The sequence below is a fragment of the Heptranchias perlo genome, unplaced genomic scaffold (genome assembly GCF_035084215.1).
Source record: "Heptranchias perlo isolate sHepPer1 unplaced genomic scaffold, sHepPer1.hap1 HAP1_SCAFFOLD_1106, whole genome shotgun sequence".
Lineage (NCBI taxonomy): Eukaryota > Metazoa > Chordata > Chondrichthyes > Hexanchiformes > Hexanchidae > Heptranchias > Heptranchias perlo.
Window position 1 is genome coordinate 10,122 of NW_027138327.1, and position 14,032 is coordinate 24,153.

The 14,032-nt window shown below is 38.5% G+C and overlaps 1 protein-coding gene across 1 annotated transcript in view; it reads right to left on the bottom strand.

Annotated features, from left to right (window-relative positions):
• Positions 1 to 1,500: 1,500 nt before the first annotated feature.
• Positions 1,501 to 14,032, bottom strand: part of LOC137307781 (eukaryotic translation initiation factor 4 gamma 3-like) — a gene marked incomplete at its 3' end in the record, with an annotated part of 36,255 nt that continues 23,723 nt past the window's right edge. Inside the window, exons 5-8 of the mRNA XM_067976912.1 lie at positions 11,779 to 11,952; positions 9,051 to 9,248; positions 8,062 to 8,208; positions 1,501 to 1,737 (exon numbers count right to left, since the gene is read on the bottom strand). Of these exons, the coding sequence (XP_067833013.1) occupies positions 1,501 to 1,737; positions 8,062 to 8,208; positions 9,051 to 9,248; positions 11,779 to 11,952 (756 nt within the window). The remainder of the gene's footprint in view (positions 1,738 to 8,061; positions 8,209 to 9,050; positions 9,249 to 11,778; positions 11,953 to 14,032) is intronic.

A 14,032-nucleotide genomic window follows, 5' to 3' on the forward strand; every position in this document is an offset into this window, starting at 1 on the left:
CATTTGGTTAGAACTTAAAAATGTATCAGCACTTCGCTCGTGTCCAAGAATTATTTCTAATCACAACAAACTACACCTTTTTTGGTTCAAACTAACTTTTATTCTGTATTATTCTGCCTCCAATTTTCTCTGACATCCTCCCCTTTTACCAACATTGCTGAAAACAGTGATTGGTTCTAATTCTAGATGCTGTCAGATCTCCATTACTTCACCCAAGTGCCCAATTCTTTATGCGCACGTCTGAACAGTGAATTCTGGTGAATTATTTGATTATATAGGAGATGCCAGGGCAGGCCATCACAGCAGAGCATGAACTTGTCCTCATCCAACAAGCATTCACACACACAAACTTCCAATAGTGGGGTCACTAAATAGCTGATTTATCTTTTTCTAAGCAGAGACACTTAGGCCAACTTTGTATCACAATGTCACCCTCAGCTCATCTATCACCAGAGACTTTCCTGGTGTGAAATTTCAATGCCTCTTCTATCCCAATTCTTCATGACTATGCTAGTGTACAATTCCATGGTCACTATCTATCTTTTAGAACCTTGCCCAAGTGACCATTGTTCATATTGAGCCTAGCTCATGAGTGCCAGTGGCTATTTCACTATGAGGCACAAACACCAAACCCAATCCTGTCCTCATTAAATAACCAAGCAAGAAGCAGCCCAGCATGGTCACTGAGTTGAATGTTCCCCTTCCTAGTCCAGGAGTCCTGAGGCCAACTGAAATACCTTAGTTTAATCCCAGCTGAGATCAGTTAACTCAGTACAGACCCAGCATTAGAACTGGAACTTTTTGATCTGCATGACTCAGTTCCACATTTACCAACTGAACCATTAGGGTAACTCTGAGGAAAAAAAATACCCAAAGTACTCCACAAAATGGCCATTTAACTAAACTATAAAAACTACTTTTAGCAAATCAACTGTGGCATCTTTAATTAAAGTGGAAACTCACCCTCACATTGCTTGGAATTAACACGATGTAGACAAATAAAATGAACAGTCTCTTTAAAGGAATAATCCATGTTAAAGAAAGGGCTTACAATGGCCTTCTCAACTATTTGGTGTCTGCAACACACCCCCTCCAATTTTTAAAAAACTTTTGTGTTTATTTTATAAATCTGATCAAGAGAAGGTCAATTGCGGTTGCAACCTTTGCAACATTTGAGGCCAGGGTCTGATGCACAATTGTCTCAATAGCAAGGCATTGGGAGTCAAGGCTTGGCAACAAAAAGTCATGTTTAAGCGCTCAGCTCTGGAAATGTGGGGGCAAGGGCAATGTTACTCCGATTCAGAAAATTACCTACTTCATAGACAACATTTTATAAAACTTTTTAAGCTGTAAAATTGCAGATTAATGCTCAATAAGGTTTTGATAGGATCTTGACCTGCAGAATTCCTTTAAAACAAACACCCAATTGAGAAATCCATTGAAGACCATCATACTACCAAACCACAAAATGCCATAATAAACCAATCCTTTTACACTTACTTTTGCTTTTTCAAAGTCGAGGTCCTTGCCGATTGTGGTCAATAACCTGCATAAACATTCTAATGATTCCTCATCATGGTTTTTTAGTAGTTTCACAACACAGTCGTGCATAATGGCTTCTGTCAGCATTTTAAGTTTGAACAGTTCCCCAATAAATTTAATGTTTCCAATGGACCTTCTACGAGCTTTGTCCTTTGATTCTTCGAGCTCATCTTGAAGTCTGGACTTGTCTTCAGTCTGAAGAAAACAAGAAGGATTATAGATGAGAAACATGGATTTATATAGGAACTTGCATGCACAACAATGACCCAAATTAAAAATAAATTGTGAGTCATGAGGTGTTAATATTAGGTTCAAGATTTGAAATCTTCCTCCATTTGACAATATTGCTTTGTTAATTTTTCCATTTAGTAATTCGAACAGCCATTCATCAATATGGTATTTACTTGTAACTTTCTGCTGCTGGGCACTTCATTCACTTTTATCATGAACAGCAGCCTTTTTCCATCAAGTTTAAAACTACATCTGACTATACAACATACATTTGAACACTGCAACAAGCTCAACGTGGCATTTTACAAAGTGTATATTGCAGAAGTTAGCCACCAGCGAAGTTATAAATCACCTTTACAGTAGGATCACAGTTTCCTGCTAGGTAGTGAAATATAACTGATGAAGGATAAACAATCCAACAGAAAAATTACCAATTTTAAAATAAATTAAATGATTTTTTAAAAAGATTATTAACCAATACAATCCTGGATCAGTTCCTAAGTGGGAGACACTGTATCCTCCATAAAACATCGACTGGCTCCAGAAGAACGTTAGAAAACAGTTGCCAGAGTCCAACCGCCAATTTGTTTCCCCATTGACTATCAGGGAAAATCCCAAGTCATTCTTGTATTACAGTTTAAAATATGTAACAATAACAGACTGTTGGCTATTGGAGTGAGTAAAGGAATTGAACTTCATTAATTAGAACAAAGGCTTTGATCAGGAAAAGCCTTGGGCTTATAAAAACTCAAAAGCACCAAGGACATAGTTTGTCAGCTGTTTGTCAACTTGTCTAGTCAGTGAGCACACGATTTTCAGTTCCATTGTGTTTTAGTCTCATGACAAGCTACCCATTAATAAGATCAACAAAATGACTAGAGTGGACAAAATCAAAAGGCATAGAAAAACGTTCCTTGATTTATAATTTCTTATTCTTCAACTAGAGCATAGTGTGTAGTGAGGGGAGAATTAGTTGATCTCCAGAAGTCAGGAAAGTACTTTCTTCCTATAATTGGCATGATTTCAATTTCCAGGAAGCTTTTGTTAAGTACTCCCATCAGTAGCAGGCCCAAAAGCAATAACTGGCCTTAACTGGTTGTTTCTCTATGAAATCCATCTAGCTACGTTAACAACCTAGACTGGAAGGGCAGCCATACACAAGGGCCCATCAAAAACTAATGTCTCGAAGACCAAGTTCCACACCTCCAAGATATGCTGACCAGAAGGATGCAGATTCCTGCTGAATAGCCAATCAATGAAACAGTCTGTGAATCTAAGTACCCTAATTACTGCAAAGGCTGGCCGGATATGTTTTGAAACAATTCACAAATGCAACAGAAAATCTTACGGCTTGAAAGTTGCAAACAATAAAGGCCAACTCACCTGATTGAATATATTCTTTGCAGTGACAGAGAGCACTAGCTAACCAGTAAGAGCAAAGTGAATGTACAAGAGTGTTCCCATGTTATTGCCTGAACATCATGCCTTAATTTCTTCCCTACAATTCTCCGAGAACTCTGTGTTCCTCCAACTTTGGCCTCATGTTACTTCCTTCGCCTCACCACTTGCAGCTGGGCCTTCAGCCACCTAGGCCCCAAGATCTGGAATTCCCCCCCTAAACCTCTCCGCTCTTCTCCTTTAGGGCTCTCCTTCAAAACTACCTCTTTGATCAAGTTTTTAGTCACCCCACTGCCCCAATATCTCTTCCTTTGGCTCGGTGTCAATTTTTGTCCGATTATGCTTCTGTGAAGTGCCTTAGGATGTTGTGCTACATTAAAGATGCTATATAAATGCAAGTTGTTGTTAATGAAGTCGGTTGGCTCCGAGTGTATCAGGTAAGGGAGCAGGTTAGTCATTCTAAATGCAAAGAATTTAAGAGCATTGTTAAGAGAGATAGGATGATAATATCCACACTTCTGAGGGTCCTTGTCCCTTTTATGGCTAAGGAGAATCATAATCGCCAGAAAGGTATCCGAAAGCATACCAGGTTCCCAAAAGAAACCGCAGAACTAGGTCAAAACAGGCACAAATTTCACCGCCTTCTCTTATAACATTCAATCAGGAAAAAATTACGGCTTTGTGATTTCCGCAATAGCATTTACAACTTCCTTCTGCTATTGTAGATTTCAAATTCACGCCACCGAACTTACTCAACCACAGTCAGGAAATACCAAAATGGTGTGGGGATGGGAGCGCTGTAGAGACTGCTGTACAAGTCTGAAAAGATTTGACAGGTCGTTTGGTGATCCTGCATCACAATGCCCCTTGTCCTGCTTTTCAGATATTACTGTGTGTTCCTGTTGTTGCTTACACATGGGAAACAACAGAGTCAGAAATTTGCCCTCCTTTGTTGAGTGAATCCTACTGTAGCCCTCTCCTGGAATTATTCTATTGATGATCCAACTCAATCTGGCGCTATTTTTCCAGTGCCTATTAGGAGCTACACAAGGCACTGCTATGACAACAGAAAAAGACCGTAGCACTCTCTTGTAACAATCCAAGGAAATGACTTAATAAGTAGTTATGCTTTTACAACAATTCGCTTGTTCCTTGTAAGGTATGAAGTCCTCCAAGCCTAAAAAATGGTAGTGTTTAAGCATTACCATGGCATAACATGAAGTGGTGGCAGCTAATACACAGAGAACATTCAGGGCATGGAACGTTGTCGAGTTGTGTCTCATTTCAATGGGTCCAGGCAGAGAAGAGGAATGGGAAATAAAAAAGGGTGTAGTCGGAAATGATAAACAGAGTCAGGGAGAGGGAGGACAGCCAGTCTACAAATGCTCAGAACTCAGCTAGTAAAAAGTTTAAACTGTGCAGAGGAAAATTACTCCCGACTCACAACCTGAATCGTCTTGAAGCAGTCATGACAGCACGACTTGAGGAAAGCTCTGAAACGAGCTTCCCCATCAGATTTTGTTTTCTCAACATTTGTTTTCTTCTTCTGTGGTGCTATACTTGCAGAATCTGATTCTCACCAAAAATTCAGTTTCACAAGTGACTGGAGTCTCAAAATGTCTGCTGGAGCTCTGTTGCCACTCCTGTTCATAACATTAGTTTAAAGAACAAACAAACTTGCATTTATGTAGCACCTTGCACGACCTCAGGACATCGCAAAGCACTTTACAGCCAATGAATTACTTTTGAAGTGTTGTCACCGTTGTACTGTAAGGAAACGCTGCAGCCAATGTGTGAGCAGCAAGGTCTCACAAACAGCAATGAAATAAATGACCAACTAAATTGTTTTAGTGATGTTGGTTTAACGGTTAAATGTTGGCCAAGATACAGGGAAAACTCCCATGCTGTTCTTTGAATAGTGCCATGGGATCTTATATGTTCACCCAGGAGGGCAGACAGGACCTTGGTTTAACGTCTCAACCAAAAGACCTTCAACTGTGCAGTACTGCACTGGAGTGTCAACTGAGAATTTGCACTCAGGTCCAGGAGTGAGGCTTGAACCCACAACCTTCTGACTCAGAGGCGAGAGTACTACCACTGAGCCAAAGCCAACACTCCAAGAAGATGACCAAATTTAAGGACACATTTCTTTCTCCTTTATGATAAGACTAAATGCACAAGAAAATTTCACTGCCATAACTTGAAAGTTTTCAAATCACAAATGACCAATATTCATCAATGCTTCAAAGCAGCACAGTTAATGTAGCATACTACAGGATCATGAATTATTTGTCTTTGTGCCATTTTGTGATTTAATTTGAGCACAATTGAAATGAGACACAGAAAGAAACCTGATCTGAGGTTAAAACGGGACAAAAGATCCCATCCTCTTTTTTTCCCGAAGCAATAACTAGCAAATATTAGCGTGACTTGACATAAGTATATTACACGTCCTATTGTACTACTTCTGTCCAGTGTATTACAATAGGATGGGCAATATTTATGTTCCATTATATACTAAAAAAGCTTAAAAATTTTCAATATAACCGTTGCCTAAAAGCTCATTGGTCTTTGCAAATTATCATTTGGTAATACCATCTTGTGCAGCTACCCATTGAGATTTTGTTTAAAGCTCTAATTTTATCTTTGATCCTTTCAGGTTTGTGACAGTGCCCTTTACTCCAATGCATGCAAATGTATGGAAGCAGGAAAGGCCAGCAGATTGAGCTAATATATTTTACCAAGTGGATATAGCACCAATCCACTGTGATCCTACAATTCTCTCACCACTCAAAAGGACAACCTCTAGAGGATTCAGATCCAAGTTGTTCTCCATCCCTCCTACAACTGAAATTAGTCCAGATCCCTTCTGAAATCTCCAGATTCAGCATTCACAAAATTAGGCAGCAGCTTAATTCACAAGTAAACAAACCTTTCCAAAAGACTGATCCAGTGAAACATCTGTAGTTAACGTCTGATTTTGAAGCTTTTTGATTCTCCCAATGTAAATTTATAGCAACTTTTACTTAAACTTGTAGCAAGAAAGTTCTATTATAGCTCCTTTCAGTTTGCTAAAAAAAAAATCAGTTCTTTAACTAATTCTTAGCCCAGTTAGATAATTCTAGAAATTTCCACTTTTGTGTTTATCCTATACATTTTTTTGATTCAATATCCTTTGTGAGGTATATTGACCAATATCAAATATGTTTTTTCCTGCTTTCACTAATGTGAGTACAAAAGTATGATCATAAAACCTGTAACAATTGCACTGACGTTTTCACTTATATTAGTGACCAGAGAAAGATTTACCCAAACACCATTTCATCTAACAGTACCAGCCTCGCTCTACCACTAACCCAGCCCAGTTGCTTTAGTTGTCTCAACACTCTCAGACCTCACTGTTGGTAAAATAACCAGGCATTGCTCTCAGTCTGCAATCCCTTACATATCACTTATTACCTATAATACTATTTTAACATTTTGTGGCTCTGCTTCACATGTAATGCGAAGGTTTCATATTACGAATGTGCCCAATTAAAAAGTTAGAAGATTCACGAACGTGTGTTAAATCCATGCTGGCGATCTTAGAGCTTCCTTTCTCTGTGGTTTTAACTCCTTTTCTCTTCTACTTTTACTGGTTCTTTTCAGTTTCTATTTCACTTGCAATTTATCCAGTTTTGTTGTATTGCTGTAGCAACCCAGCTTCTGTCTCCCCTTGCCTGCACCATAGGTGACTTGATTTCCATAGGTGGAGCAGAAGTGTACAGGCGACAACGGGTCTAACATCAGACCAACTCCTAAATCCATGGAATGCCATAAATGGCAAGCTTGGGAGCGTGCTCTAACAATATTTTTAAATACAAGAAAATGAAATGAATATTAATATTCATAATATAGATCTTGATCACTACTGTAGTGTTTTAGCATGTGAAATTTAATAAAATATTTGCTTTAGAAAAAAATTAGCTTTAAGAATCCGGATATTATTTAACACTCGAGATTTTTTTTAAAAAATTGGTAAAAGGAAAAGGGTTTCTTAATCCACTCAACACACAAGGACCTTGTATCCATGGGTCAGTACAGCACAAACGTTGATTGCCTCAGGGAACTGCAGAAAATCTAAGGTATCCAATGCAGCAAAGTCAGCAGCGGATAAGGAAGGCACAGCTTCACGCGAATGTACTTTTGTAACGATGCTCAGCCCTGCTTTGAGCCTCCCCGAGAGATCCAGCAAAAGTGAGAAGCAGAAGCTTTGCAGATGTTAACCTTCAGTCTAATTAAATGTGACCTCAATCTTTTTCAGTCCATGCCATTAAACAGCAAAACAGGAAATCAAAATTTCATTTACTTTCCAAAAAAGTGTCAGGTTCTCATCGCAGGTATTTTTCCTGAGCTGTATTGCTTAGTGTTTATTGCTAAGTCAACCTCTAGAGACATGACTGAAATTAGGGAGTCATGTTTGGGCCTCTGAGCTGTGTTTGAGAAGAGAACAGAGCCCATAATTGGCATTTCTTCAGTTGCAAAATTCCACCAAGCCTCCTAATCAGCAAAAAAAAATCCGCTTGAATGGACAATCTGGTAGAATACCAGAACAATACCAAACTATAATATAAGCTGGACAAAAGAAAATAAACTTCTTCCCACAGGGGCTCAACTAGAAATTATAAAATAGCTTTTTACGATAGTGCTGAAGAAAGCTTCAGACACAGATTTGCCCAGGTGTTAGAAAGATTTGCCCAAGCTTTACTCAAGTGTCACCAGAATGCATAATTTCTGCTAGCTCAGAGTGCTAATATCAGAGTTACAGTAGAGATTAAATGATTTACAAGCAGTAAATAGAAAAGGCGATTTCAATCAGACACCATTTGAGTAGGTGTTAAGGCTCCTTACTGTTGCAGTAGCATCGATCTCTTTCTGCCTCTTCTCATTGACAACGTCATCAGCTTTGTCCTTCTCAAATTCTTTCTGACACCGATTTAGCAACAGCTTGCGAAAATTTACCCAGGAACCAGGCTTATCTGACATTGGGACCTTCAGCTGTGGATGGAAATAAATATCATATTGTTCAGTGCAAAGAGATCACCGTATAAACCAAGGCCATCTCACTCCCTTTATACATATGAATTTCAAGTGGAAACTCAAAATTGCAATCAATTTCTACCATTATATTCAGCTATTGATGCAAAATTAGTGAGTGCCCAAATCCTATCAAGAAAGCTCAAAAAAAATTATTCATGGGTGGGTATGGATGAATTAGACTAGCAATTTGTAGAAACTTTCAAACTTCCGTTAGCTTTATTTTCGAAGACTGGTAATCAATGCCATCATTTCTGTACTATGGGATACGCATGTGAACATTCGTCCAGTACAAAAAAAATACACCAGTAGAAGCTTATATTATCATTTTCTTTGCATTGCACAAGCAAACCTAAATTTTCTGTCCTCAGCAAAAAATAACCTGTAGTTGAAATAGTTCTCGTTTACTGTGGGAAAGCTTCCCATTTTGGGTTTGTAAAATCAGGGTGTCTCATTGTGGGTAGACTGTAATAGATCAATGTTGAATATCCCAAGCCTGATATGTCACTCATTACATAACTGAATTGGTTGTTTCTTCGTCCTGTACACAATGTTACTTTATCTGTGCTTTTGCAAGCAGGAGATGGTTCTGCTCACTATCACCCAATTATTTTTTTAAAAGCAAAGAACCAGAAAAGTAGCAGTTTGGCAACATTAAACAGGAATTTTTTTAAAATTGCACCTGCTGCACCTAGTATAATCCACAATAACCAAAAGGAAATGCAGATTTTCAGTTTTTAAAAAAAAGTGCTATGATCAGTCAGCACATGTAAAATGTATGTACTCGATGTTAGCTGACCTACCATTGTGAGACAGCGACACATGTTGGCATATGCTACTGAGAAATTGGGCTCATCAATAGCTTTCTCAAATACTAAGTCAATAACTCCCTTCAGCCTCTCCTCAGTATCAATTGTCAGGTCCTGAACCTGCTTCATCAACTGTTGAAACATCTGTGGCGTGAGCTTGTTCAGGATGCTTCTCACTCGTCGGAATAGTTCCTGGATTGAGTATAAAAGATCAGCATGTCAATACAAAGACAACAAACTGAGGGGAAATTTAGACCATTATGAGATATTAATTCAACACAATAATAGCATTCATTCTGACCTCATTAACATGCCTGAATTGTAATGCTTTACAGTGTACTAATAAAGAAGATAATATACTAAATAATTTACTGGTGATTTGCTATTGAAGCTTTACCTTACACTGAGAAACACTACACTGTAGATCCCATGATACATTGACCCTGTTAATATGAAGATCGATTCAGCATTAGAGGACACAAAATTCAGGCAAGGCTATTTATAACTACGCAATCCCCTATATTTAAAGTGACAATTCTTCAAGTATTGGTCTCCAATTCTATTGCTAATGAATTGCTCCCAAATCCCAGTGTATATACCTTCAGGGCCTATCACAATAAGGTTTAAATTTCCTTCACCTATAGCACACCCCTGCCACCTGATAGTATGAAAAGCAGAAAATAAACTAAATATGAATCAGTATATATACACACACAAGATAGTTGACAGTGAGCTTCAGACTGTAATTCAGCCTATGGATAACTCAATGATTCATGACATCATGCATGCCACTTAATTGAATTATAGACTCAATTCAATACCACATACATTTTACTTCCAATGGAAATAACTGTAGTTTGGGCAGACAATGCAACATCAACTAACCAAATTGTTCGCAGAAAATTATTTTACCTACTGCAGGCATGATGTTCCTCCAAAGAAGTTGCATATAAATAGAATATTTCAATAACCTTATTGGGAAAGAGGGAAAGGAGGGGGGGCGGGGGAGGGGAAAGAGAGAGAGAGAGAAAAGAGGAAACAAACTTAGGGACATTACCCCTTTAAAAGATTTGTGCCCTGAATGGCGTGGTATCGCCACCCCTCCCCCCACTACACACGTGTGTGTGTGGATGGAGGGGGAAAGAGGGTGCAGTGGTAGTCTTGTGTGTGTGCAGGTTGATTGAATGAGATATTTACATGAGCCATTGCCTTGCATTCATGAGCAACTGAGTGTTATTTCTTTCCCATACTGGAGTGATCTATATAATGACAATCCAAAATGTTTTTGGGCAGAACCACACTGTGCATAGTGTTTTATTTATCAGCTGCCTGGAACTCAACTGAAACCAAGAGATTGATTATTAATGCTCAGCTGAAATGGTAATTTTAGTCACAAAATTTGTCCGCAATCTGTCGGTCTGTCAAGAGATGCACTTTTTCTCTGAGCTTGAGGAGCCATTTCCATTAGCTACCCATTGTCAAGAATTTAAGTGAGCAACTGAATGCACTCCCAGAGACAGAATTAGCAGAACACAGCACAGAAAGATTTTGAAATGAATTTCTTTCCTCAATACAATATGCTGCTCACCAAAAAGAAAAAATCTAGTGACTATAAATAACTGAACAATTAACTGATCTGAAAGAGAGTTAATTTCCTCTTCACAGCGATAATATGAATAGAAGAATTTTTATTAATACAAGGTCGGTTATTAAAAAATCTGTTAGAAGCACTATCCCACAGCTCCCCCACTGGGTCAAGGAGTTTATTCAATCAGGCGTTGGCCCATACGTGCTGAATAAACTGCCGATCAATATCCAGTGTAAACCCCTACCATCATAACTCACACATGAATAATGGTTCTTCGGATAAGGTAGTGGGGGGCACCTGGCTGTGGAACTGTACCTCAGCAGGGATTCAGCATCTTCAGGAGAGGTGGGAGAAATGGTTTGATACACCCAAGAGATAATATCCCTTCACTGGCTGATACTGGTCTGGCTACCAGGACTGTTGTCTCATTTGCTTGCCTCAACCGGGTGAGTTTCAGCACTTCTTCAGTTGTCTGTCAGATGGAGCACCACAGGAAACAGCAAATCCATTATCACAGTGCTATGGGAAGGGGAAGAGACAGTGCCTGGCAACTTTCTATTTTTTTAAACCTAAACATGTCTACCTTTTAATACCTTGAGACATGGCAAACTTGAAGTACTTACAAAACATTTTTGGTTTAAGCTTTCTATAAGATACACTTTATAACCTCACCAATCTGTTTTTTAAAAAAAAGGGGCATTAAGAGCTGCACTGGAGAAGGACGAGTGCCTACATCCTCCAGTCCCCTACAACACATGCCTAAAGAAAGACACATTCTCGATTACCAATGGGGCAGGGATTCCAAAAGGTACTTCCCCACTGGGGAGGTAAGGAAATATATTTAAAAAACACCCAACAAGCCAACATGGTTTTGAATCCAGATCACACTGGCATTGGTAAAGTTCAGTGAACAGTTTAAGTGGGGAACCTTGAAACACATGATAAAAAGAAACAAAACATTTATAAAAATACAAATCTATTTAAAAAGGCCTATATGCTTCAGAAAATCCTTAAACAGTCAAAGTCAGATAAATAAATACATGCAGCAATTTCTGAAAATTCCACTCGGTTATCAGACACAGTTGACCTATTTAGGCTTTAAAATACATTTAGGCAGTTTTTTTTTGGTCTAACCTGTGTTTTTTGTATGTCAGAATCATCAGAAACTTCTTCTCGTTTTAATGTGGGTTTCCATGCATTCTCGGATTTCTTCAGCTGGATATCATCATTTACAGATATATTTGCAATAATCTTCCTTGGTTCTCTCCTTTGCCCATGCTGTGACCGTCTTGGTCCAACGTTTAGCACCTATGTAAGTATTATTAGTTGTTAATATACATTAGCATTTGAAAGGCATTTTGTACAATAATGGACATCAATGTTGATGCTGCGCTATAAATGGGATATGGTTTCATGCAAAAAACAGAATTCCAGAACTCAATACCCAGAACATCTGTAAAAATCCCAGAATCCAAGTAATAAAAATGGAATTTGATTTATTTACTTACCATAAGTCAGCAGCCTGTAACCCAACTACATGCAAGATCAAATTATTTGAAGCAAATTCCATCCTTTGTAATTGTGATTTCATTAATACCGTAGATCATTTAGTATTGGGTAAAGATTCTGCGAAATTATATCATGAGTAACCATTGAGTTCATTTTACTGGCTCTACTATTAGCCAAATCGGAACGTTAGGATCAGGAGTAGGCCATTCAGCCCCTTGATGTGTACGTCAACTCCATATCCCTTGATACCCTGACCCAGCAAAAATCTCAGTCTTGACAGCTCCAATTGTCCTAACTCATATCCACAGCCTTTTTTTTTTGGGGGGGGGGGGGGGGGGGAAAGAGAGAGGAGTGTTCCAGATTTCAAGATACTTTCAGACTTTGAATTAAATCTTCCTTTAATGCAAATATTGAATGGTATTTTGGTCCAAGCTACACTATTACCCATGAAAACAGCCCAAGTATTGATTTACACTGTCTGAGGACTCATGATGGGTGCCTCAATCAAGTGAACATTCTTGATATTGCAAGTCCAGACCAAGTGTCGGCTGGTTATTTGACCATGGGGACCTCGCAGACACACCTACTCCAGTCATCCTGCATATCTACTTTCCCGGAATCACTGGATAAGAATCAGGAGCAGGAAACCTTGGCTGGTTTTCTCCATCCTTACCCAAGGATATGAAGGCCAATTATAATGCATTCATAACATCTTGATATCATTGTAGATGGGACATAAAATCTAGGACTTTTCTGATCTGTATGGCTCAGTACCACACCTGGAGTCATTTATCTACTGAATCATTGGCGAGCCACGTTTTGGTCTTCCAAGTGAACAGCTTGTTCTGGAAATAACTCAAAGAATTTAACTCCATCAGCTAATCTATTAGAACAGATTTTCATTTGTAAGGTCCAGCTTCTGTTGATCACAGCTGGATTTTGAACTCTATTCACATCAGGTCCATTCTGACACAAGAGTTAATTTTGCACAATGCAACCTGATAACACTGGTACAAGTCATGCACATATGATCACCAGATGAAGAGACACTAGAAGATGGCAAATTCATTAACCACAGGGTTTCATCAGCTTAGCTGCCATTTTGATCTAATTGTGCTGACTGTGGTTTAACCTAACCAGTCCTTCCAGGACTGAGGACCACATCTCCTCTACTCTTGCCCAAACAGCAACATTGGTTATAGAAGTTAGAAATGAGAGTTTGCAGCCTCTGTGGAAATTTCTCTCAATGCAGTGACAATCGATTGCAATACCTGATTTTATAAATGACGGCAAATAACAGATGAGTATAAGATATGAAGTCTGTCTCACTACTGTCAAATTCCAAATAAAAACTCAAGCCATAAGTTAACAGTCAATTCCAGTAGGTCCACACTACTCTTGAAACTTGGGATATCTTAGATTCATGTAATGTAATGCAATATCTTTTAAATCCCAAGTGAGAGAATGGAACATGTCACATTTAGGTCTTTGATATCTCACTTGATAGGAATTAATGTGGCAAAACTACAAAAATTGGGTCATGGTGAGAAATTGTGTTACTTAAGCACACAATTTCTTTTCATAAATTAAAAAAGTAAAATGGTGAAGAGGAAATGACGTACAACTTCAGCTAGCTCATATTTTACAAAAAAATGTAATAAGCCACTGTAAATTACAGCAGTTGTAATTTAAAAACCCATTGTCTGGGGGAAGGGAACAAATGTAATATGTTTTCCTTTATGGGTAATTCAGTGATCCTCTGTTTGCAGGGAATGTGGGACCTACGAGCAGATCTCCCTGCTAGCAGTGTGGAATTAATCCTTATACTTTTTTGCTGATCACAATGGAACATTTAAATAATCAAAATCTAGAATCTACA